Below are 25,134 nucleotides of genomic sequence, written 5' to 3' on the forward strand. Positions count from 1 at the left end.
TAAAATAAGTAAGTCAAAGGCTGCCACAAGAGTTTCAAATGGCATTAAGAACTCTTTGTAGTGAATATAATCCTTAACTCTTTAAGGAAACAATATTTTTTCTATTTTCGCACTTTGTTTATAGATTCTAAGCCTAATTTCAAACATGTTGTTCTCTCTTGTCCAGATGAAGTAGCAGTCCTACCATATATAGTTGAAAAGATATAGATGTCTAGTTTACAACCCAATTTGAATCACATCCAAAATCCTTTTGTAGATTCAGATATGACCTAAAAAGTAGATAAAAATCTATATTGGTATATTTGAACCTTTTTAACCCAAGTCTTTTGACTTAACCTATTGAACTCCTCTTGGATCCAATTTGTTTAAAGCCTTCTAATAGATCCAATGGACATTCCTAATAGATTCTTTGATGTCGTAGCTAGTCTCTTCAAAAGGATTCGACCTCAAATCATACATATATCAAACAAGAAAAAAGATATAAAAAAAAAAAAACTTTGAATATAGCACTAGCATTATACTTACTTTATAAATCCATTTTGTAGGAATTAACTCCTTCAATGATTCTAAATGAACCATCTCCTCTAAGCATCAACATTGATTTCATATGTCCAGGAAACCTTTCTTTGCGCATATGCACCAAAACTCAATCTCTTGGTTCAAAAACAACCCTTTTTATCTTTTGTTTGCTAGGAATGCATACTCCTCATTGTTTTTCTCAACAAAGCTACCTATTAATGCACACAATATATCCTTTATCACTATCATTAAATTACTATGTGCAATAGTAAGACTAAATAACATGACTAACCATTCAAACAATCCATATTTAGCTTTAAAATTATTTTCCTCTTCATCTCATTCTTTCATCTTAATTTTATAATAATCAATTTTCAAATCAATCTTACTAAACATATAAGATCCATGCAACTCATTAAAAATATCATCAAGTACAAAGATAGGATGTTTATACTTTTTCATACTATTGTTGATTATCTTTTATCAATGGCAAACCACTATGGATCTCATAAGGAAATGCATAGCAAGATTTGGAAAACAACTTCTATCCTTTTATCAAAAAGTCTTATCAAACTCTGATCGTTCTCAAATTTTAACCCAAGATAAAAAAAAATATTTTTGAAAACTTTTGGTAAAGTTTCAACTTGATCCAAATATCTGATAAAAAAATTATGTTTATTGGCGTTAAGCTATGTAATATGACACATTAAGCTCAAATCCAAATTTAATTGTTCCATATCATCCTCAAAATACTGTAATAAAAATATAGCAACACTAGGAATAAAAGAATCAAGATTGTTAGTATTAAAATATATCTTCTTAAACACAAGTAAAATCATAGGCATGTCAGAAAAATAAGTATTCTTGATCTCGTTATATTTTATTTTGTATAGAAACTCAAGTATTTACCTATATTTTCCTTCACTCGTTTTCTCATCCTTATTTTCTTCTCTCCACTCTTAACTTCAATTGTCTTTTTTTTTCTTCCTAAGCAAAATCTAAATCTTTTCTCTCATCTTTTATTTTTTCTTTGTTCACTCTAAATTCATGACCTCACTATGGTTTATTTGTCTCCTCAACTTTGCTTTCTTTTTTAAGCTTTAGTTGGTCTTATTTAAGCCTTCAAAGCTTTTTTTTTACCTACTTTTGCCTTCATCGACACTGTATGAAAATAGTTGCCGATAATAATTTTAGATAAGAACATTTTACTAACCACTTTCATACATATTTTCAAATAAGATCTATAATGCTTAACAATGTTTAGATTCAATTTCTTAACAAGTATAATACTACTAACATTAGAACAACTTTCACTATCAATAATCATACTACACACCTTATTACTAATGTGACATCTAGTATGGAAAATGTTCTCTCTTTATTGCTTCTTTACCAATTTCATAGCAACTTTCTAATTATCAACTTTTGAAAACTTTTTTTTTTCTTTAGAATTATCACCCACACTCTTATCATTCATTGTAGCCCTAATGGTAGGCATTTTAACTTCCTTTTCTTTATGACTAGGAACTCCTTGTCTACCAATCATCTCATCAAACTTACTCATTAACACTTTTATCATAGCTTCCATTTTAGCATGCCTTTCCTTTATAGTTCTCGTCTTTTTTTGTTCAACATTTTTTAAAGACATTGTTTATACCTGAAATAAAGGTTAATAGCAAATAAAAATAATAATTTTTTCCTCACACAAACCTCACATGTTTACTCTCACAATAAAATCTACTTCTCTTGTGTTTCATGCAATTTTATTAAGCTTTTCACTCTAATAGACTCGCTACGCCTTTTACCACTCTATTGCTATACTTTGATTATTAAAAGTAACTTAACAACTTATCAAACAATTAATCAAATTACACAATGATTTATTTTATGTTTAAAAACTCCAAAATCAAGAATTATTCAAACTTTCAAAACAAAACTTGAGAACAAACTTACAAGCAACAATGTAAACTTATGCAAATATAATGTTGAAAACGAAGACACCAAATAAAAGCAACAATTATTATGAAGAAATAATGAAAAACTACAAAATTAAAGAAATTAAAGAAAATGATGCAAGAAAACAAGAAACTAAAGAAATTGATGCAATATAATCAAGAAACTACATAAATTTGCAAGAAATCAATCAAGAACACCAAGAATTTCCAAGACAAGTTTTGGCTAAACGCTAGTTCTTGCAAAATCCAAAATTTCCAAATTATTTCTTTAAGAATCCTTTCAAGGTTTGTGATTTTGATTCTTTTTTTTATTTAATAGGTGCTGAATTTCTCAAGTTCAAAGATGAACGCAATTTGTTATTTGTATGCGATTTTGTTTCAGCAACTTCAAGATTTTTTTTCTCTTTCCCTATTAAAAATTGATTCTCTTCTTCCTTCTTCCTTTTTTTTTTAAAAAAAAAACCAAAACACCACAAAGATTAATCAAGATTCTTTTTTTTTTTTTTGTAATAGCCAAATCCATAGAGAGATAGAATCCAAGGAAAACAAGAAACAAAACCTGGATATAGCAAGATCTAAAGAAAACCCTTAAAATTACTTATAATAATAAAAATTAAAGATATATAACCTGAAATTAGTCATGCTATGTTACCAATCTGATGCAGAATTGTCTCTTAGATTGATAATTTAAGGTCTGAAGAAAGCTTTAACTTGACCCAACAAAAACCTTACCTTAAAGAACCAAAGTTATATGCAACTAGTCACCCCCACCCTATACTTATAACGAGATGCGAATAAGAAATATAAATTACAACGAAGTTGATCAATCCTTTGAAGAGTTTGTAAGTTAAATTAAAAACTTAGTATGAGAATCACTTAACCACAAAAAGAAAAAAAGGCACACAATATACGACAAACTTAGATAAAAATTCAACAACTAAATAAAAATCCTTACATAAGAGTATTTATATGTAATCCTAAAACTAATGGGTCAGACATACATCTAATTTAAATAAAGCCTAAACTAGTTAAAATAAGGTTTAAAATAATAAAAATAAATAAAACAATAGTCAAAAATTATTTCCACCCGTTGTCGCATATGATAGTGAAAAATACCTAAGAGAAATAATTGTTGAAGAATCCTTATTGAACAAAAGGCTGATGCCTTCTAAAATAAGCATTAATTTTTGTTATATGAAATCCTTATAAAATAAGTGAGTTAAAGCCTGCCACATAAATACCCAATAATATTAAGGACTCGTTGTAGTTAATGGAATCCATAATTTTTAATGAAAAAATATATTTTCTGTTTTTGCACTTTACTGGCATATTCTATATCCAACTTCAAACATGTTGTTTTTTTATATATAGATGAATTAGTGAGCCTACAATATATCGTTTGAAAGGTATAAATATCTAGTTTTCAATTTAAATTGAATCGCATCGAAAACCCTTTTGTAGCGTTGGATATGCTCCAAAAAATAAACAAATATCCAATAGATTTAAGTCTTTATGTTGAATTCACTTCATTTTAGGCTTTAAAATAAACTCAATGAAGCCTTCTAATGGATACTTTGACTTTTGTAGCCATTATCTCATTAGTAGAGAAGTATTAGCTAAGACTTTGAACTCATCAATAAGTTGTGGCCATTGATTTGCTTTTGTCTTGATCCAAGTTGGTATTCGTAGACAAGTATTAATTGTTCTCATCTCAAGAACACATAATACAGTTATATCCTATAAATCTTTTGTGCAAAATCTAACAAAACCATTATTTTATTTCCCATAAAACTTTTCTCTCTCAATGTTCAGTGCCATATTAAGGCACCTCTTTGGTGCGCATGTAGCCCTTCTCTTGCTAGTTATCCTATCCACCCACCATTCTTGCAGTGCTAGAAAGAACATCAATGACTGTGCTCCTTCTTCTTGTGGCAATATCCGTAATATTAGCTACCCTTTTTGATTAAAAACCGATCCCAATGGCTGTGGCAACCAAAATTTTGAACTTGATTGTGAAAACAATGTTCGTCCAACTTTAATCTTGAACAAGGTAAAGTATTATGTTCAGGCAATCAGTTACAGTAACTTCACAATTCAACTTGTGGATGCAGCTATTCAGAAAGATGATTGCTTCTCCTTTCCTCATCAGCTTGTGGATTATCGTCCATATAAGTTTTTTAGCTCAGTCGTCGACTTTCCTAAGTTGATTTTTATTAACTTGTGAAAATCAAATACCGAGTCCTCCAGATTATATTTTGGATACCAGTTCTTGCATAAATGGCAATTCGACTGCATATAATTCTACCTTTTCTAGCAGTGTTTCTTCTCCCAGATCCATCAACATGGAAGGTCATTCCTATGTCATGGTTGGTGCCGACTTGCTGGAAGTGCCGGACTTATGCCTTATAAATTTGATTTATTTTTTGCCTCGATCTCTTCTGCCAGAAAACAAAGCCAGTATGTCGTATCTAGATGTCCATGATATTTTGATGAATGGGTTCGAGCTTTCATGGTTCTCATTCTGCTGTGATTCTGTCAAAGAGCACCGCTGCAGTTATCTTGATGAAGCCACCGCGGACAAGAACAGTTGTGGATATTCATTCTACTGTACGTGTTTTCTTTCTCTCTCTCGGCCAATTAATGTATTTGCTTTATTTTTGTATTGCTTAATAGAAATCTTCTACAAGACAATAAAGAAAGAAAAATTAGTCTCGGAACACAATTTCAAGTTTTCAGCCAATTAATCTCTTAAATCAATTATTTTAATTTGACTTTTGTTTTTATTTCTTTTTAATAAAACAGCCAACATCATGGATGATCCGATCAGAGTTGTAACAGGTAAAAAACTCCTTCGTATCGCTGTTATTTTTTACATATATTATTCATTTTTTAATTAATATTCTATTTAATTAGCTCCAAAGGTAACAAACAGCATACATGGTTGAAAACAGAGTTTTCATAGTCATATACTTTGTCAAGCTCTCTCTCTCTCTCTCTCTCTCTCTCTCTCTCATATATTATAAATATAGACACAGACATTTAGTTAAAAAAAAGAAATATTTTATTATTATTATTAGAAAGGTTGCAAATTACTCCCGTAGTTGGGCTAACTTTTAAACACCCCTTCCCCAATTATATATTAAATATATCTTTTTTTTTATTTCTCTCTCAAATTTAAACCTCTCTCCTACAGCATTATAACTAATTTTAAAAAACATTTCCCATGATCTGTATCATTATTTAAGTTATTATATTTAGTTATTATATTTCTATATTCCCAATAAAGCACATGGCAATTATTTAGTTATTATATTTCTATATTCCCCGGTAAACAGTACAATTATCAAGATCATTTTTTTAAAAAATTTAATAACAATAAGAATAACAATCGTTTGTGTTTCTTGCAGAATTTCTGGCTGATGAGGTACTCACAAAACTTGGTAAGAGCTTTTCTATTACCTATTAAGTATGTCAAATGAGAATTAGGGAAGGTATGAGATAATAAATAAAATAAATAATCATGTCTATCGATATGATTTTCAGGTCCTCAAGGGGTGTAGCGTGGTGACAAAGAGCTTGAGATCTGCTGTTACAGCAGATCTCGAGTTCGAGTCAGGATGTGCATCTCTTGTAAGAGCCTGGGATAGTCGGGGTTTTACTCACTCACCTGGGCCCACAAAATGCGCTTTCCGGGAGGTGAAGTTTCCTCAAATCCAAAAAAAAGATATGATTTTCGGGCATGTGTACCTACTTCATACCCTTCTAATTAATGCCCATTAATTAAAAAGAAAAAGTGGCACAGTAGCCTAATTTCATAAAAGAAAAATTTACACCCCGACTCCATTTGTTTTTTCTAAAACAATGCGGTGCAAAAAACTTCTAATTCTAGAACTTATTTATAAAATAATATTAAAATTAATATATAATTACGATAATTGTTTCTTTTACTTGAAACTCTCTAATTTGAATATTCTCAAAATAAAATAAGATATTGGGCATATTATGTTTCTTTCATGCGTTGATTTATTTAACGTCATTATAAGATTTTTAACACTGTCACTGCTGTTTTTTTAGGGCGAAAAACCTGGTTTTTACAAGGTGAGGACTATTGATGTCTCATTGATTGTGGCTTAATTGGATTGGAGTCCTTGCAATGTATACCATGGCTTGTATTTTATTCATCATCAAGATTTTGCACGCTGACAATAGTTTTCTCTTTTTCTTTTTGAATATAGATATCTGGCTGACATTTGATCACAACAACAAGGGTGAGTTAATTTGCTTCTTTTTTTATTATTAATATTCAACTAATAAAATAATCTGAAAAATGGTTTCATAAATTTACCTTAAGCATTTCATCGGTCATGAATAGTGGTATATGAAATGGAAACATTGACCATTTGACATTGTTTTTTCCAATGCATAAGCTTTGAGCATTTTGTACATATCTTTCCTAAAATCCATTGATATTAAATGTACTTGTTTTCTTTGGTAACAGGAAAACGGTATTTGGAATTCAGCTTGGTCACAAGTAAGGATCAATTTTTTATATACCTTTAACCAAAATTAAAATGTTGCATTCAGCTCTATTAATCTAAATCTTAATCTAGAGATCCTGTTTAACCAGAACCTTGATTTTTATCTTTAACTCAGTCAACCTGAAATCTCAATCTAATGTTTTCTTTTAACTAGAACTAATAGCTTGGTTAACATAAAATTTCAATCTGGCGATCACTTTTAATCATATCCAAAATCTGAAAAACAGCTCGGTTAATTAGAGATCCCAATCTGACGATCCCCTTTGACCATAACAAAAAATGTTAGCTTCAGCTTGGTTAACTTGAAATCGCAATCTAGATATCCCCTTTAACCAGAATGATGGTCTTTGTCTTTACCTTGGTCAAACTAAAACCCCAATCTAGTGATTCCTTTTAATCAGAACTAAAATATTGTCATAGCTTGGTTAACCTAAAATCTCAATCTAGAGACTCTCTTTAACAAAAACATTAGTCTTTGTTTTTAGCTCGATCAACCTAAAATCCTAATCTAGAAATTTTCTTTAACCAGAACAAATAGTTTGGTCGGCTAAAGATCCCAATCTGACAATCCCCTTTAACCAGAACAAAAGGTGTTACCTTTAGCTCGATTAACTTGAAATCTCAATTTAGAGACCCTCTTTAACCATAACCTTAGTCTTTATCTTTAACTTTGTCAACCTAAAATTTCAATCTGACAATTGCTTTTAACCAGAACCAATAGCTCGGTCAACCTGAGATCCTAATCTAATAATCCCTTTAACTAGAACCAAAATTTAAAAAAAAAAAAAAGCTCAGCTAACCTGAAATTTCAATCTGAAGATTCTCTTTAACCAGAACTAAAATAACTCAGTTAACCTGAGATTCCAATTTCACATAACCAAAATTTATGAAATAGCATGACTAACCTGAAATACTCATATGGCAATTTTGACAAGAACAAAAACACCTCGGTCAACTTAAGATCCGAATCTGGTGATCCTTTTAACCATACCCAAATTTTGAGAAACAGTTATACTAACCTAAAATCTCAATCTAGTGAGAAAAAAATATCAAAACATTATTTTTATCCTTTAAAAAAAAAATTGGGTTAACCTGGTTCAAAAGTTATCCCGGGTTGACTCTTCCACCTCGTGACCCGGGCTTTCTTTCAGGTCAGGTTTTAAAACTATAATAATAATCACTTTTATCGTTACATGTCTCAGTTTGATAATTTTGGAATTAACAATTTTTTACAAGAATATTTTATGGATAAAAAACAATAAATATTTTCTCTAGAGACATATTCCTTGTGTATCTTTTATTTTGAAAGTACAAAAATTCACTTAAAAATTGTTATGGGGACATATTTTTTCATGTCATTGTCTTTGTCTCTTTAGCCAAATATGTTTAAGTCCTTAATGTCTCCATTTTTTATATCCTAAGACAATAACTAAAAGCTATCTAAAAGATTGAAAGATCACAAGCAATTTTTCTTGGGCAATTGCTCTAGGATTATTTTAAAAAAAAAAAACAATTCCTTCTGTTAGGGGGAATTAGAAGGAGGATGGATGGGAGGGAAACGGTTAGGATAGAGGGATTGAATGTATACATCCTTTAGAAAGTAGGATAAGGATATTGGGAAGGATTCAATATTAGTTTAAAACCTTTGATCAATTTAGATGGATTATGCCTCTCCTTCGACTCCTTTAGATGGATGAGAGGGAAAGAATGAGGATAATGTTTTCGGTTTGGATGAATTGATTCTCATTCTTTTGCTCTTCCATTAGTCAAATTAATAATTAGGTTAATGATAAGTCATTCATCATTTCTCTTCTTCGTCCTTCTACTTTGTCTAATCCATTATTCCTGTAAAGCACAATCTTAGGTTATGTTTGTGAAGAAAAATGATAAGGAAAGGATGGATTTAGTGACGTTATTAAGAATTGGAGAGTTCTCTCTCATTCATATTTCTCTTTTTCAAGCCTTCAACTCTTAACAAGCAGGATGTTAAGTTGATATATATTTCAATATTTCTTTCTCTAAAGAGTGGACATAACTGTTTGTTGATTTTAGTCTTATTTAATATTTGTTTATGTTTTAAAGGTTTTTTTTCCTTGTGGCCATGTTGTTTTTATTTGGCAGAAAATGGTCATTACATGACGGGCACCATCTCTTCAAATTTACTAAGCATCCTCACAGTTCTACTCATTACGTTACTTCTCCTCATTGGCAAGTATTTTACGTTTCTTTTCTGGACTAATTGTGAAGTATTAAATCTATGCTCATCTTTTGCTTATTTCCATCAGTTTATTTCTTAAAAATAAGTCCTTAAAATTTAAATAGTTCTTATCGATTCCTAACTATTGCATTGTTTTAAATGCAAATCAAAGTTTTAATTATTTTTTACCTCAAATTATTATTTATTAACATTGTTATATATAGTCTTTTCAGTTATAAATCATGATTTCAATGAAATGGAAAGAAAAGCTTTTAATCATACAAATTGGCCGAGTATTTTTAAAATGCTGTATGGTTCATTTTATTATCTCTATCATAGAATTGCTTTAATACTATTATGTTAGCATTTTCAAGAAGTATTTATTAGAGCGTTGAAAAAGTGTTGATATGGAAATCTAACAACAAACAATGTATCTGTTTTTAACATTGATTGGTTTTGTGATGTCTTCACACAGGGATATATCGTGCACTTTTATTCCTTTCTGGGTTTTCGTGTCTCATAATTTTACTGATCTACAAATGGAGAAGAAGACATTTATCAATGTATGACAACATTGAAAAATTCTTGCAAAGCTATGAGAATGATCTCATGCCGATAAGGTACTCTTATTCAGAGATTAAGAAGATAACAACCGGATTTAGAGACAAGTTGGGTGAAGGAGGTTTTGGCTTAGTATATAAAGGAAAGCTTCGTAGTGGTCGTTTTGCAGCAGTTAAATTATTAGGCAAGTCAAAAGCCAATGGACAAGATTTTATCAACGAAGTTGCCACAATCGGAAGAATCCACCATGTCAATGTCGTGCAACTCATAGGCTTCACAGTTGAGGGATCGAAGCGTGCTCTTATATATGAGTTCATGCCTAATGGATCTCTTGAAAAGTATATTTTTTCTAAGCAAGGTAGTGTCCCACTAAGCAATGAGAGAATATATGAGATATCTCTTGGGGTGGCTCGTGGCATTGAATATCTACATCAAGGTTGTGATATGCAGATTTTGCATTTTGATATCAAGCCCCACAACATTTTGCTTGACGAAAAATTTGTTCCAAAAATATCAGATTTTGGACTAGCAAAATTGTACCCAACATCTAATAACACTGTGCCCCTCACTGCCGCTAGAGGAACGATAGGATACATGGCTCCTGAACTATTTTATAAAAATATTGGAGGTGTCTCGTACAAAGCAGATGTCTATAGTTTTGGAATGTTATTGATGGACATGGTAGGAAGAAGGAAGAACCTGAATGAATTGGCAAATCATTCAAGCCAAATTTACTTTCCTTCATGGGTTTATGACCAAGTTAGTGCAGGCAAGGACATAGAAATACAAGAAAATGCGACAGAATATGGGAAGAAAACTACAAAGAAGATAATTATTGTGGCATTGTGGTGTATACAACTGAAACCTAGTGATCGTCCCTCAATGCATAAAGTTGTAGAGATGCTTGAGGCAGATGTTGAATCCTTACAAATGCCTCCTAGGCCTTTTCTCACCCTACAACATATACCAGAAGATAATGATAAGGATAATCCAGCAAAGTTATCAGATCCACCAAATGATTGTATTGACTCTTCATATCAATTTGGTCGTTAATGATGAAAATACAACTATGTATTTATTAATATTGATAATAGGTTCACTTAGGTATTAAACTTTATTGATTGTATCGATTTATTAGATATTGTTATCCATTTAGCTCCAACTATTGGACTTGCTTGCAAGTTTAGTTATAAAATCTTGAATATTCTTTATTAGAGCTTCCACCTTCATCTAATGTAATTTTAGCTAGTTCCTTCCACTTCTCTGAATTCCTTCTAATCCCATTCCCCATCTCTCTTTTCATGACTTTCCTTGTGCACCTTTCTATCTCTTTTTTAGTCGCAATCTCCTTTTCACTTACCTTTACTCTAACTCCTACATGCCAAGCATCAATGATATACTTGGCATTTGTCGATTGATCAGTCCATTGTCGCACTGTCATCATTGGCATTCATCTATAGTTTTTTTTTAAAATCTTTTGGATAGATAAACTTACTTTTTAAGATGAAAATATTTTTTTCAAATAATATTTATGATATATATAACCTTGCATAATTTGTTTTTCTTTTATTTTATCCAAACAATTTAATGTGTGTGTCTTTTTCTATTATAGTTTAATTAAATAAAAAAATATTTGAATAAATAAAATTTAACAAACAGAATAGGATAAATGTCTTGTATAAACACACACGCACTAGTAATGGGTTGAGGCTAAGCTGCGGATTCAAATGTTTTATGTATAAGGTGATACAAGTATAGTTTAAAGAAATAAGAGAAATTAATAACTTATGTTATATCATTGAATGTGATTAATATGTTGGTTTTATTTTAATTAGATAATAACAAACAAATAATGTTTTTTAAAAAATTCACAATACTTATGGAAAAAATCTATAGAGGAACAAAATTGAATAAAAAAAAGGCAAAAAGATTGGCCCAAGTCAATCCGAGATAGTGCAATAGACATGTAACCTATGTAATAAGAGGTAAGCAAACTCAGGTTAACCTGCAAAACTCGTAGTTTAAGTCATGAAACCGAGATAACTTGACAGGCAAAAAAGAAAACCACAAAGGCAATGTAAAAGAAAACAAAAAAAACCATTTGTTGAATAATAAAACCAAAAAAGAAAATAAGTGAAAAAGATTAAATATAAAAAATAATACATTATAAATTGAAATTGAAGGACTAAATTGAAAAGAAACATAACTTCTACATTAAATCAAGGCCAAAAATTAAAAAAAAATAAAAGAAACAAGACCAAAGTAATAGTATTAAAAAAAAACTAATCTGCAATTTATAAAGAAAAAGAGAGAAAGAAAAAAAAATAAAACAAATCACTCAACCACCACCGAACTGGGAGGAAAGGAACCTCACGGTATATCCAATAACATAATGAAATGACATGTTTGACTTTCGAGAGACTCCATAAGTGCACTCTCTTGCTTAAAAAAATAAAAAAAGCTATTGCCTTTTGTTTTGGCATTTGCCGTGAGCCTCTTGGCACTGTTTATTTTTATATTTTAAAAGTATTTTTAAAAATTTTAAATTTTTTTTTTGTTTTAAATTAATATTGTTTAGGTGTTTTTAGATATTTTAATGCGCGGATTTCAAAAATAATTTTTAAAAAGTAAAAAATTATTATTTTAATATATTTCTAAGTAAAAAAAACCAATTATATTTCTAAACAGGCTAGATGATATCACCCTGTGAAGGCAGATATCATGTGCACGTTGTCTAAAGATGATGATCTTGGTGCTTTTCTGGTGTTATGTTGCCCAGCGTAATGACTCTCATGCTGTCTTTAATGCCTTTGAGAATGGCCGCCCCACCTTGTCCTTCTGTCCTCTCTCTAATATATATATATATATATATATATATATATATATATATATATATATATATATATATATATATATATTCTTTAACAACTTTGTTTGATTTTGTATATAAATTAGTTAAAAAATATTAACATAAAAACATATGTGGAGGAGGTGTGTTGGACTGTGGTTTTCTGTGGCAGGAAGCAATTCAAAACTTGTTTTTCACCGACTTTGATGTGAACTTTTTTGCTCCTGTGATGCAAATCACCGACCACTACAGTGTACGTAATAGTAGTCTATTTGTTTCTAATTTTTGTTAAATCCCAAACCATGTGTAATCAGTTTTATTTATTTATTCAAAATATTTTTTAAAAAGTTAATATCGTGAATGTTAAACATTATAAAGAAATTAAATACATGGTGGTTTTATTGTGGCTCAAAATATTATGCAGCCTTTCCCTTTTCACCATGCAATGATTTTTATTATTATTACTAATATAGATGTCCGGATCAGTTTATATGTACCTCGATTAATTTCATGAGCCCTAAAGTTAATAACTATGTAAACCTCCAGTGATTCTAAAAAGACTCAAACTCATGATTATTGGAAAGCAAACCCAAGACCTTACCAGTTAAGTTACCCCTTAGAGTTATGATTATTTTTCATTCTAGATGTTGAGTTTTTTTTTATTTGTGATTTGGTCTTTTTTGATCAAATTATTAAGTAATTGCTTCTAATTTATTAAAAATGACAAGATTTAAAGATAGAAAATATATATATATAAAAAAACAAATGAAAACTAGATGGTAATTTAAAAATTGATGTGAAAAGTAAGCTTTGATTTGTCTACTTTTCAATTGATGTCTTTCGATCCCTAGAATTTTTAAAAATTCACTTTTATTCTAAAACTTTATTTTCTTTACTTTTCAATCCTTGATTTGAGAAAAAAAAGAAAAAAAATTATTATGTTCTGATGTTTTAGATTTGATTTGTATTCCTATGATTTGTTATTTTTTTCCTCAACCCTTTTATAAAAGTTTCATTGTTTTTAATTTTATCTATTAATACAAGTTTATAATGTGTTGTTGTTTTTTTTTTATCATTTAGATTTTTATTCTTTTGTTAATGTTTCTATTTGTTTCAATTTAACTCTCAAATTGAAAATTCATTGTCGCCCTTTAATTTATTTATATTTTTACAATTTTAACCCTTATTCTTTTTATTGTTGTTTTTATTTTGGATATTTTTTGTGTAGCTTTAACCCTTTTATATTTATAGTGTTTCTAGTCTGATAACTCAGGTCACGGTTTAAAAAATTAATAGGAATTAAAAAGGGTTGTTTTATTTTTTTTCAATATTACCATTTAACATTGTTTTTAGTTTCTTTTTTGTCATCTTATATTTTTATTATATTATTAAATTAATCAAGATTTAATCTTGTTATTAAATTTCTTTTATTTTTTTTTAAAAAACATAAGTATCTCCTTAACTCTTTTTGCCCGGTTAAAAAAAATTAGTTCGTCCTGTGACTTCACGCGAGCCACCAATCTAGAATATAAATAAAAGGCATCCTATTGCCCTTTGTTTTGGCACCTTTCATTTCAACCTGCGAAGGCAGATATCAAGTGCACGTTGTCGATGGATTGTACGTTGCCATGAGCATAGACGTGGCAATGACTCTCACTCATCATGCTGTCTTAGACGCCTTTGAAAATGATAGTAATTTTTTATCTAACTGTAACCAATTCATAGTTAAAACCATTGTTTATCCTCTCATCAATAATTGTGAATTAAAATAATAATTTTTAAAAAAAGTAATTTAATTTTCAAGTTTTTTCTTTGCACAACTGAATTCTCTTTTAAAATCTAATTAACATCTAATTGCATGTTTTTTTTTTTTGAAGAGAAGATTGGATTGGAAGATATTGAATCAAAGTGAAAAAAAACAAGTAAAATAGTTGGTAGCTTTGAATTTCATACAAAAAAATTATTTTGATCCCCTATATTTTTTTATTTATAGGTAATCGATTCTTTTAGTTTTTGGAAATTTAATTTTAATATCAAAGTTCATTTTCCTCATTTTTAATCTTTTTTTTTTGTGAGATGAGAGATAAGACCGCCAAATTCGCGTGTAGAGAGAGAAAATAGTTATTAACGATGATTTTGATCACCAAAATAACTAAAATTAATATCAATGAGTTTCAATTCATAAGAAGAGTTTCACTGAGGTTTTGTTCTCCTTCTCCTTTCCTAAAAAGACAGATTTGGCCGCATAAGTGTTTTTGGATTTGGGTTTTATTTTGTTTTTTTGAGCTGTTTTTTAGGGGTTTAATTAGAGATCGAGCTTTCCATTTTATTTTTTTCTAAAATTATCTTTTCAATTCTTGCATGTCAATTTATGTTAATCTAATATATTTTTATTTTAATATTAAATAAAAATATTATTGAATTCATGGTTAAAATCTTCTTTCTTTTTTTTAGACACATTCCCGATATCTATTTTTTTTTTGTTGCGTTAAAATTATTTTTTGCTCCAACTCACGGTTGCTAAAGAAGATGGGGTTTACTTCAGGTGCCATCACGCAAATATTGATCAGTAACAATTCCCATGGCAAGCAGGAAGGTTGAATTTAAATTAGAATATTGTATTGGATTGTTCATATTTTATGCATTTTATTGCATTTAATTAATAAAGTTGATGATGCTAGCTTTTATGGGACTCGACCCCTTCACGTTTTCGAGTGAACATAACTAGTAATGTTTGAAATCTCAACCGTTGATTTTGTATTTAATGACTTAAATTAGATGAGAGAAATAAAATATTAAGAAACTAGATTATTTTAGTTTTTATCATGCACTAAAAATTTGAATTTAATTATTCAAATTCAATGAACATAATGGTCATATTCCTGATTGAAATTCGTTTCAGTAGTATTCCATAACTTATTTTACTGAAATAACGTATGTAAATAATCGATATCATTGGAGGGTTACATCATTGATCAAATAATAGAGTATTTTTTTTTATTAATGTAGGTGTCCAGATCAGTTTGTGTGTATCTTGATTAATCTCGCAGACCCTAAAGTTAACGACTATATAAGACTTCAGTAGCCCTGAAGTTTGTGAGACTCGAATTGGTAACCTTTACGAAGCAAATCTAGAGTCTGATCAGTTAAGTTACACCCATCAAGATTAATAATAGAGTGTTCTTTATTACTATATTAATGGTTATTTTTTAAAGTATTTTTTATTTAAAAATATATTAAAATAATTTTTTATTTTTAATATTAACATATCAAAATAATTTAAAAATAATTTAAAAAAATAATTTAAAACAAGAAAAAATTTAATTTTGTTAAAAATACTGCCCCGACACAGTACAAAATGAGGTCTAATAAGAACATATCAATTAGTGGGCTAACTTTATACGAACTTTAATCCTTAGCCTCGAAAGCTACTTTTGGTTTTAACGAGTGAAATTTTTCCACCAATCCTATCATTTTTCAAGGTAAAATGTCCACACACTTAATAATCTTATCGTCAATGACGACCTCAAGCAAATAAGTTATAAAATATTTTTTTTTAAAAAAAATTTGATACAATTATATTAAAATAATTAAAAAAATATTAATTAAAAATAAAAAAATAAAAAAAATTAATTTTTTTTAAAAATACTTTTGAAACGAAAAAACAAATATAACTAAAATTGTCCTAATTTTATTTGCACGGCTTAAGTAATTGTTGGTGTTTAAAAGTGTGTTAACGAAATTTTTTAAAGCATTTTTTTTAATATATTAAAATAAATTTTTTTAAAAAAAAAAATTATTTTTAATATGGTTATGGTGTGAAAATATAAAAAAATAAAAAATAATAATTTATTTAAAAAAACTTTTAAAATAGAAAAAGAATTAGTCTCCCTCGCCTCATCTTGACATCATTTTCATGCAGAAATCTCACTTTCGAACAACACCCCTCCCTGTCCCTCTCATCTCAATCCTAGGCTAGCTCTGCGTCATCAATGGCCGCCCCACCTTGTCCTTCTCTCTAACATATGTAAAGTCCTCTGTCAACTCATCCACGTGTAGGATTTTGATTTCTTGGCCCTCTTTGGTCATCAAATGGTCGTGTGTTTGTTTGGACGTGGCCCTGTTTTATTTTCAGTATAAAATCTTCACAGGCCTGTGTGAAAAGGAAGGCACACCCGGCTTTGCATACATATGTTTTTTAATGCTTTAATGTTGATGGTACTCTTAGCAACTTTGTTTGATTTTATATATACAAAAATATTAAATATATAAAGAATGTTTTAATTATTTTGAGTTTGGTAATTATATCACATCCAAGCAAATTAAATTTGATAATTAAACTATATCTAAGTATATTAAACATGTCAGATTCAAGCATCTTAATTCAGATAATCACACTAGCTTCAAGTAAATTAGATTTGATGTGGCTGCATCATTCCTCGAAACGTCCAATGATAACGTAGCTAACATGGCAGCACATGTAAGGGAATTTCTTTGCTCTTCTTTTTTTTTTCTCTCATCTTCTTGAAATCAATGCTACTTGAAATCAATGCTACTTAAGCCAAAATTCAAAGTTATCCTTCTATTTATTTTTTTTTATTGTGGTCCTTCTTTTTTTTATTGATCTTTATTTGTTTTGGATTCTTTTTATTGGTCCTTATTTATTTAATTATTATATCGAATATGGTATTCATTTTTTTTATTGCTGTTTTTTTTGCTATTTTTTTAATTTATTTTTTTTTTCAATTTTATCACTTAAAATTTTATTTCATTTATTTTTTTATCAAATTTTGGTCCTTATTATTTTAATTGTTTTTTTATCCTGTACTTTATTTTTTTAATTTTTCCCTCAACATTTTATCTCATTTATTTTTTTTATCCAAATTTAGTCTTCATACTTTTAATTGTTCTTTTTTTTTATCCTTTTTTATTATTTTTTTCAATTTTATCCATTGATATTTTATTTCATTTATTTTTTAAATCCAATTTTAATCATTGTTATTTTAATTGCTTTTTTTCTATCCTTTTCTTATTTCATGAGGTTATTCCAAGCCGCCAGCTAGTAAATTTAACTTTGGTTGTTTCAGAATTTTTTCAATATTTTTTTTCAATTTCATATTTTGATATTAGGCTATTGAATCTTGAGCTTTCTGATTTTTTATGTATTTTCTTTCTATAGAGTTATTTCGTATTGCGGGTTAATCAAGTTAACATAAGGTGACTCAGGGTTTTGTTTTTCAATTATTCATTTATTTATTTAACTTAAATCCTTTTTTCTAGGTTATTTAAAAAAAACAGTAATTTTTTTCATCTCAATCTCATGTCAAAGGTGGCAGGTTAGTAAAGTAAACCCAAGTTAACTTAGGTTTTTTCTTCAATATTTTTTTTAATTTTTTTTTCAGTTTCATACTTTAAAAATAGATTAATGGGTCTTGAGTTTATTGGTTTTTTTTGCTCTTCATTATACGAGTATTCTAATCTCATATCTCATGTATTTATCAAGTTAATTCAAGTTAACTTAGATTAACATCGCTTTAATATTTTTTTTACATTAAAAAAAGTATAATTCAACCTGTGGGTATTGCAGGAAAAAAAAAATCTAGTAATACATGGAGTTGCTCATGTTTTTTGCTCTGGAAAAGTCGTGTTGTCTGCCCTTTAGTATATAAAAACAAGCCTAGCATGTGGATCATGTCTCTTTTTAATGGGTCTAATACGCATGCCCACGCGTTTAATTTTTTTTTTTTTTTAATATTTCCTACGTGTTACATTTCAACCCATTCAAATAAACTATCTGTACTCATTACTTGATTTGTAAATTTGATAAATAGATTAAAAATATTATTAGTTGAATTTTAAATAATATTATTTTAATTATTTTAATAATAAATTAAATTTTAATCATTTTATATTAAATTCCAGCCTAATTTAATTTAAAATTCGAAGAGTTCTAGTTGAGAGATTTCTCAACTTGTTAATGTAAAAAAATTTACTCACAATTGAAAAAAAACTCTTTCTAGTGTGTGTTGCTAATGGCTACACTTTTTTTATTAAATAAAAAGTTTTGATCTGACCCGCCACTTTCTAATATTCTAATATTATCTATATAAGAATTTGTAATATTCACACAAAATAAATATTTTGAGACTAGATTGGTTAAACTCAAACCTGTGATATGTGGTAGTCACCCCCATTCATGGCATTTGAGTATAGTTACCCGGAAATTTCAGACATTTTGTACCTTTTCTTCTAATCCAAGGGAGAAAGCTTGGCATGAACTTGAAACAATTGCGATGATAAGATGTAGACCAAAGAGTTAAGTTTTGGAAATAAATTCAGAAAGAATCCCAAATTAAAGAATCAAACAAACTAGGACCCCATGAACGAAAGTTCTCAAATAAAGTCGATCCGTCACTTGCTTCCCTGAAGTTCTCTTGATTGTGATTTGAACTAGAAATTTATATCATTTGATTCTTAGAGTTTTCATGGGAGGTATTTTGCTTTCAAAATATACTACAAATTGCAACACTTCTCAAATCTCAGCTATGATATCCACTTTGTAATTATAGAGATCTTATTAAAAAACTTAAATTTTTAGGCTGAATTGGTTCTTTTACATGATATTAAAGTCTTGATAACTAAGTGGTCACGAGTTCGAATCTCATTATCTCTTTTAATTTGATAAAAATTAAATATAATGTAATGTATGTCCATTCAAGTTTCAAGTTTCAAGTTTCAAGTTTCAAGTTTAAAGAGTTTTCACTTGAAAAGAGTGTTAAAGAATAATATATATTATATATTCGAATCTCACCTAATAGTTTAGATTTAAATCCGTTCATGACCATGGATCGTTTTCGTTTATGGTATTATCAACAAGCCTTCTTCTTAGTGATAGTCAACTCTTCTTTTTTTAAAAATGTCTCATATAAGATATAGTCAATTTAATTTATATAACTTACTATCATTTTAATTATTACTACTAACCTTCTAACATGGTAGAGTATTATCTATGGAAAAAAAAAAAGTTCCCATTTAATTGCATATCCAAAAGGTGATGTTGTTAGCTATTACTACTAACCCATTAAATTTCTTGTTGAAACTCAATATTCTTGAGCACTCAAAAGCTATTTTTTTTAGTTTTTTAAATTTATACTAGGTTTTAAAAAATATATTTTAGAAGTTTTCCGTGATTTTCATTCACAAGTTTTTCAAATGAAAAAAAAATCAACACTATAATATTTTGTTTTTATATTCAAGCACTTTGTAACAATGTAAAATATTGAAATTTTTATATATTTTCATATTTAGTTACTACATAAATTTATTTATTTATTTATTTTAAATCTAACATGAAAGATTTTTTTAGTCAACAAGTATAATTATGATTATTTTTAATCTGAATAAAATTAAATTAAAATTTTATACTTAAATTATCACAAATAAAAAATATTACAATTACCATTATAAATTATAGTTTTTTTTTTGTGCCAAGGATAGGATTTTGTTTCACAATTGGAATATTTATTTGACCTCTTAGTTATCAAAAAGAGTAACCCTTTCTTTGTTTTTTTTAATTATTTTTATATAACTCTAAGAGATTGGTTTTATGGATGTTCTCTTCTTTAATTTCTTGGATTTAAGTTTTAAAGCCAATATCTAATAGAATTTATTAATTTTTTTTAAGTATTAAAGTCATTCGAAGAAAAGATTTTATCTCAATTTACATAAATTCGAGAATACCGCTTAATTACTGAATTTTTTCCAATTCACCCCTCAAAAAATTGTATGCATTAAATAGAAATCTCTTACATTAAATGAATTGTTTTCGCTAATGAATCCGAGACTTTGGATAAGAGTAGCATTACTCGATACTAAAAGGTATCCATGAGACTTTGGATTTGGACTACCCGTGAAAGGCTAGAAATGGATTTAGATCGGATTATCAACTCATATTCAAGAGGAAAGGGATAATCTTATAAAATTGGATTAGATTTAGTTTACATTTTCAACAATTTCTCCATGTTAAAATTGTTGTCCTAATCATGATGATATCCTTAAATTACATTCAATTGCCAAAAGAGTTTCCAATTTATATATGACTAGATGGATGGCATATACTATGTTATGGTAAGATTAAATTTTTTTTAATATAAAAAAAAACATATAGGTGTTGTTAGTCTTTTTCAGAACAAAAAAATTAAATTATATAAGAATTGATCTGATATAACCTGGTTAACTTGACAGGTCTGAAGGTAATTTGGATAAATAGTAAAAATATAATTTGGCATAAAAAAATTTAAGATGACATTTTTTAAAAAAAAATTATTAAAACAATAACATATTCTATTGACTCAAGTCAACCCAAGTTAACTTGCTACATCTACGAACCAAGTTATGAGATCATAATAACCTAATATAAAGTAAATTGAAATAAATTATGAAACTTAATCCTGAATCGATTCAATGTTAAATGATGAAATTAAAAAAAATCAATTAAAAAAATTAAAAAAAATACTCAAGTTAACCTAAGTTACTAATGAAATTCACGATCCCGTTTATGAGACCAGGATAACCCTAATGAAAGTAAATTGAAATAAACTATGAAACCTAATTCTTATTCAACTCAATATTAATGAATGATAAAATTGAAATAAAAAATTCAATTAAAAAACACACGCACAAAAGAACAACTTGATTCAACTCGAGTTAACCCACCAAACTCATGAACTGGGTTATGAGACTGGGATAACCTCATAAAAAGTAAATTAAAAAATGACTCGAGTCAACCCAGATTAACCCACAACTTGGGTCATGAAAGTGGGATAACCTCATAGAAACCAAATCAAAACAAATTATGAAGTTTAATTCCTAATAAACCCACTTTTGAATGATGAAATTGGAAAAAAAATCAATATAAAAAAAGGACACAATAAAATGACGTAAGTCTATCCGAGTTAACTCACAAAACTCATGATTCAGGTCATAAGATTGGGATAACTTCTTAGAAAGTAAACCAAACCAAAATAAATCATAAAACTTAATTCTTAATTAACCCAATATTGAATGATGAAATTGAAAAAAAAAATACCAATTAAAAACAAAGAAAAAAAATCGAGTTAACTCACTAAACTTACGATATGAGTCATGACACTAAAATAACCACATAGAAAGCAATCCATAAAAAATCATAAAACTTGATTTCAATAAATCAAATATTAAAGGATAAAATTAGGGGTGTTCAAAAAAACCGATAAACCGAGTAAACCGATAAAACCGACAAAAAATTAACTGAAAAAACCGAACCGAAAAATAAAACCGATTAAACCGATTAGATTATGTAGAAAAAACCCCGGTTCGGTTCGGTTTTCGGTTTTGTAGTGCAGAAACCGGGTTAACCGGACCGAACCGGACCGGTTCAAAAAAAAGGTTCGTAGGCTAGGCTAATATAAATAGAAAAAGTTGTGCCACATCCCTCTCTTCTCTCCAGTTTACTCTCCGTCAAATACTTTGTAAACCCTAGCCGCCACCCATGTTTCTTCATCTTCATCTCAACACAGCCCCCATCTTCATCTTCATCTCTCAACCTTTCTCACAACCCCCCCTCCCCAACCAACATCTTCATCTCTCATCTCTCTCAACCTTTCTTTAAGGCTTTAAGCACAACCCCCCCCTCCTCCCCCAAAGTAGGTCTGGTGAACGAACCATCCATATCTCTCATCTCTCCATCTTTTTGTTCTTTTCTTTAAGCATAGCCGACTAAGCTCATGGATTAACAACCAAACAGCAGCTCTGGTGCCCCCCTCTCTTCAATCTTTATCTCTTAATTTTTTTGTTCCTTTTTACTTTTTTTCTGATTTCTGTAGATCTATTATGTATTCATTTCCTATATTTATTTACAAGGTTGTTGATTTGCTATAGTATGCTCATGTTGCGATTACTGTAATGGATGTTGTGAGAATTATTTATTTACAATTTCTCTTCGGTTTTATCTATTTTGGTGGGGTATTCTTCAGTGGCTGGCAATTTATACAAGATGTAATGCTTAACTGGAAGGCAGTTGGGATGGATCTTATACCCAGGTTTGAAAAAATGTCCATCTACGAGCAAGACTCCATGTTAAGTGCTTCTAATGATATTCTTGAAACCTACAACTGTGTTGCTAATCTGTAATAGTTTTGTAATTCTCAAGTTGGCAAGGCATTTTTTCATCATATATGGGCTTCTTCATTACATCAAGTTATGGCAACAATCTGTGAATTCAAAGCTGTAAAAGCTCAATTTAATGTAAGCTTTAAAAAAATCTAAAACAAATGGGATTAGGTTTCCCGGTTTTTTGCCAAAAAAACCGGATTTAACCGAACCGGACCGGTTCGGTTAATATTTTACAAAATTACTGTGATTCGGTTCGGGTGGTTTTTTAAGTCTAAACTGAACCGAACCGAACCGTGAACACCCCTAGATACAATTATACACACACACACACACACACACACACACACACACACACACACACACACACACACTAAAAAGAATAGTATTTTGTCTGAGGTTCACAATAAAATCACCATTTTTTTAATTAATAACGAGAAGGCATGCTCGTGCGCTGCCGCGAGCTTATAAAATAAATATACTTAATAATGTTATAATTGTGAACCAATGCTAGATAAGTAATAAAAATTAAAGGTATGATGGAGCCAATATTTCATGACGGAAAAAAAAGTTGTGTTGGTGATAAAAAAAACTTAGAGACTGAACAAAATAATTTGTAGCAATCCACAGTGTTTTGTGAGAAAAGATACAGTGTTTTTGCCACATGATTTAGGTTTTCTGTTAATAAAAAGCAAAAAAATTTACAAAGTTAAATTCTTTACCAACTTAATATTAAAAAAAAAACAACAAAAATAATTTTGGAAGGAAAAAAACTCGCAAGGAAAAACGTTTTAGCAATTGACAATGTTTTGTGAGGAAAACTATAGTGCTTTCTCCAATAAATTCGACAAATATAATTTTAGAAAAAATCATAAAAAAAAAACCATTTAGAGAAATACTGTAGCAAATTACAGTGTTTTGTGAGAAAAGCTACAACGCTTTCCCCATGTGATTTAGCTTTATTGTAATTATAATTCTTAACCAACTCAATATTCAAAAAACAAATCGACAAAGATAATTTTGGAAAAAATCATAAAAAAATCATGGGAAAACACTGCAACAATTCACAATGTTTTAAAGAAAACAATTACAAAGCTAAATTCTCAATAAGCTCAATATTACAAAAATAAAATTGACAGAGATAATTTTAGAAAAAAAAATACACAAACCATGTTGACAGAGATAAAAACCATGTTGGAAATACTGTAGCAATTCATAGTGTTTTGTGATGAAAGGTACAGTGCTTCCCCCACATGATTTAGCCTTATTTGTAATGACTTGTAATTGTAATTCTCAACCAGCTCAATATTAAAAAAAAATTGACAAAAATAATTTTAAAAAATTATAAGAAAAAAAAACCCGTGTTAAGAGACACTCTAGCAATTCACAGTGTTTTGTGAAGAAAGTTACAATGTTTTCCCCACATGATTAAGTTTTATTACTAAGTTAAATTTTAATCAGCTCAATACTAAAAAAAAATCGACAAAGATAATTTTGGAAAAAAATATTACAAAAAAAGAAAACAAAAAAAAACTGGAAAAAAACCATGTGGAAAAAAACTATGGCAATTCACAGTAATTTGCTAGGAAAGTTACAATGCTTTTTTCACATATTGTAATTGTAATTTTTAACTAGCTCAATATTAAAAAATAAAATCGAAAAAGATAATTTCGGAGAAAATCATTAAAAAAATCATGCGAAGAAACACTGTAGCAATCAATAATGTTTTAAAGAAAAAAATTACAAAATTAAATTCTCAATCAACTCAATATTAAAAAAATAAAATCAACAAATATAATTTTGAAAAATAAAAAAAATAAAATAGAAAAATCATGTGGGAAAACACCGTAACAATCCACAATATTTTAAAGAAAAAAAATTACAAAGTGAAATTTTTAACCAGTTCAATATTAAAAAAGTAAAATCAACAAAGATAATTTTGAAAAAAAAAAAAAGGGAAAGTTGGAAAAAAATGAAAGTAATTTTGGAAAAAAAAAGAAAAAAGGGGAAAGTTGGAAAAAAAAACAAAAAATGAAAAAAAAACACAAAAAAGAGAAGAATACACAGTGGATTACACATTGTATTGGGTATGCATAAATAGTAAATTTGCTTATTGCTTATTACTTATTACTTAATAATTAATTAATGTTAGCTTTTACAAAAGCCAAGCCTAACATCTCCTAACTTTATAGCTTTAATTGTGTGCGTTTAGGATGTTTCATATTTTTCTAGCAATTTTCTCCATTTATTTATTTATTATAACCTTGTTGAGCTATTGCCTATCATATTCTACATAATAAAACCTTTGTTTCCTTCCAGCTAAGTTATTAAAAGGGATGGACTCATGATCCTATTATCATTCAAGTT

General features: G+C 28.7%; 2 protein-coding genes across 3 annotated transcripts; both read left to right on the plus strand.

Moving 5' to 3' along the window:
* The first annotated feature begins 4,179 nt into the window (after window positions 1–4,179).
* Window positions 4,180–9,371, plus strand: LOC133671088 (uncharacterized). Of its 2 annotated transcripts, XM_062091719.1 has the most exons (7): window positions 4,180–5,081; window positions 5,277–5,312; window positions 5,882–5,914; window positions 6,549–6,572; window positions 6,710–6,742; window positions 6,973–7,005; window positions 9,134–9,371. In XM_062091719.1, exons 1-7 carry the CDS (start codon window positions 4,817–4,819, stop codon window positions 9,307–9,309), a joined length of 600 nt encoding a protein of 199 aa, XP_061947703.1. In that variant the 5' UTR covers window positions 4,180–4,816; the 3' UTR covers window positions 9,310–9,371. The 2 variants fall into 2 exon arrangements, with proteins under 2 accessions (XP_061947703.1, XP_061947704.1); XM_062091720.1 differs by lacking the exon at window positions 6,549–6,572.
* Window positions 9,372–9,451: 80 nt separating this feature from the next.
* Window positions 9,452–10,852, plus strand: LOC133671087 (rust resistance kinase Lr10-like). The gene has a single exon (XM_062091718.1). It carries the CDS (start codon window positions 9,771–9,773, stop codon window positions 10,821–10,823), a length of 1,053 nt encoding a protein of 350 aa, XP_061947702.1. The 5' UTR covers window positions 9,452–9,770; the 3' UTR covers window positions 10,824–10,852.
* The last annotated feature ends 14,282 nt before the right edge of the window (window positions 10,853–25,134 follow it).

The sequence above is a fragment of the Populus nigra genome, chromosome 13 (assembly GCF_951802175.1).
Source record: "Populus nigra chromosome 13, ddPopNigr1.1, whole genome shotgun sequence".
Lineage (NCBI taxonomy): Eukaryota > Viridiplantae > Streptophyta > Magnoliopsida > Malpighiales > Salicaceae > Populus > Populus nigra.

Excerpts from the sequence above, each read along its gene's own strand:
- LOC133671088 (XM_062091719.1), top strand. The coding sequence starts at position 4,817 with ATGGAAGGTCATTCCTATGTCATGGTTGGTGCCGACTTGCTGGAAGTG. Across the intron at positions 6,573-6,709 it reads AAAAACCTGGTTTTTACAAG|ATATCTGGCTGACATTTGAT; the intron begins GTGAGGACTATT and ends TTTTGAATATAG. Across the intron at positions 6,743-6,972 it reads ATTTGATCACAACAACAAGG|GAAAACGGTATTTGGAATTC; the intron begins GTGAGTTAATTT and ends CTTTGGTAACAG.
- LOC133671087 (XM_062091718.1), top strand. The coding sequence starts at position 9,771 with ATGTATGACAACATTGAAAAATTCTTGCAAAGCTATGAGAATGATCTC.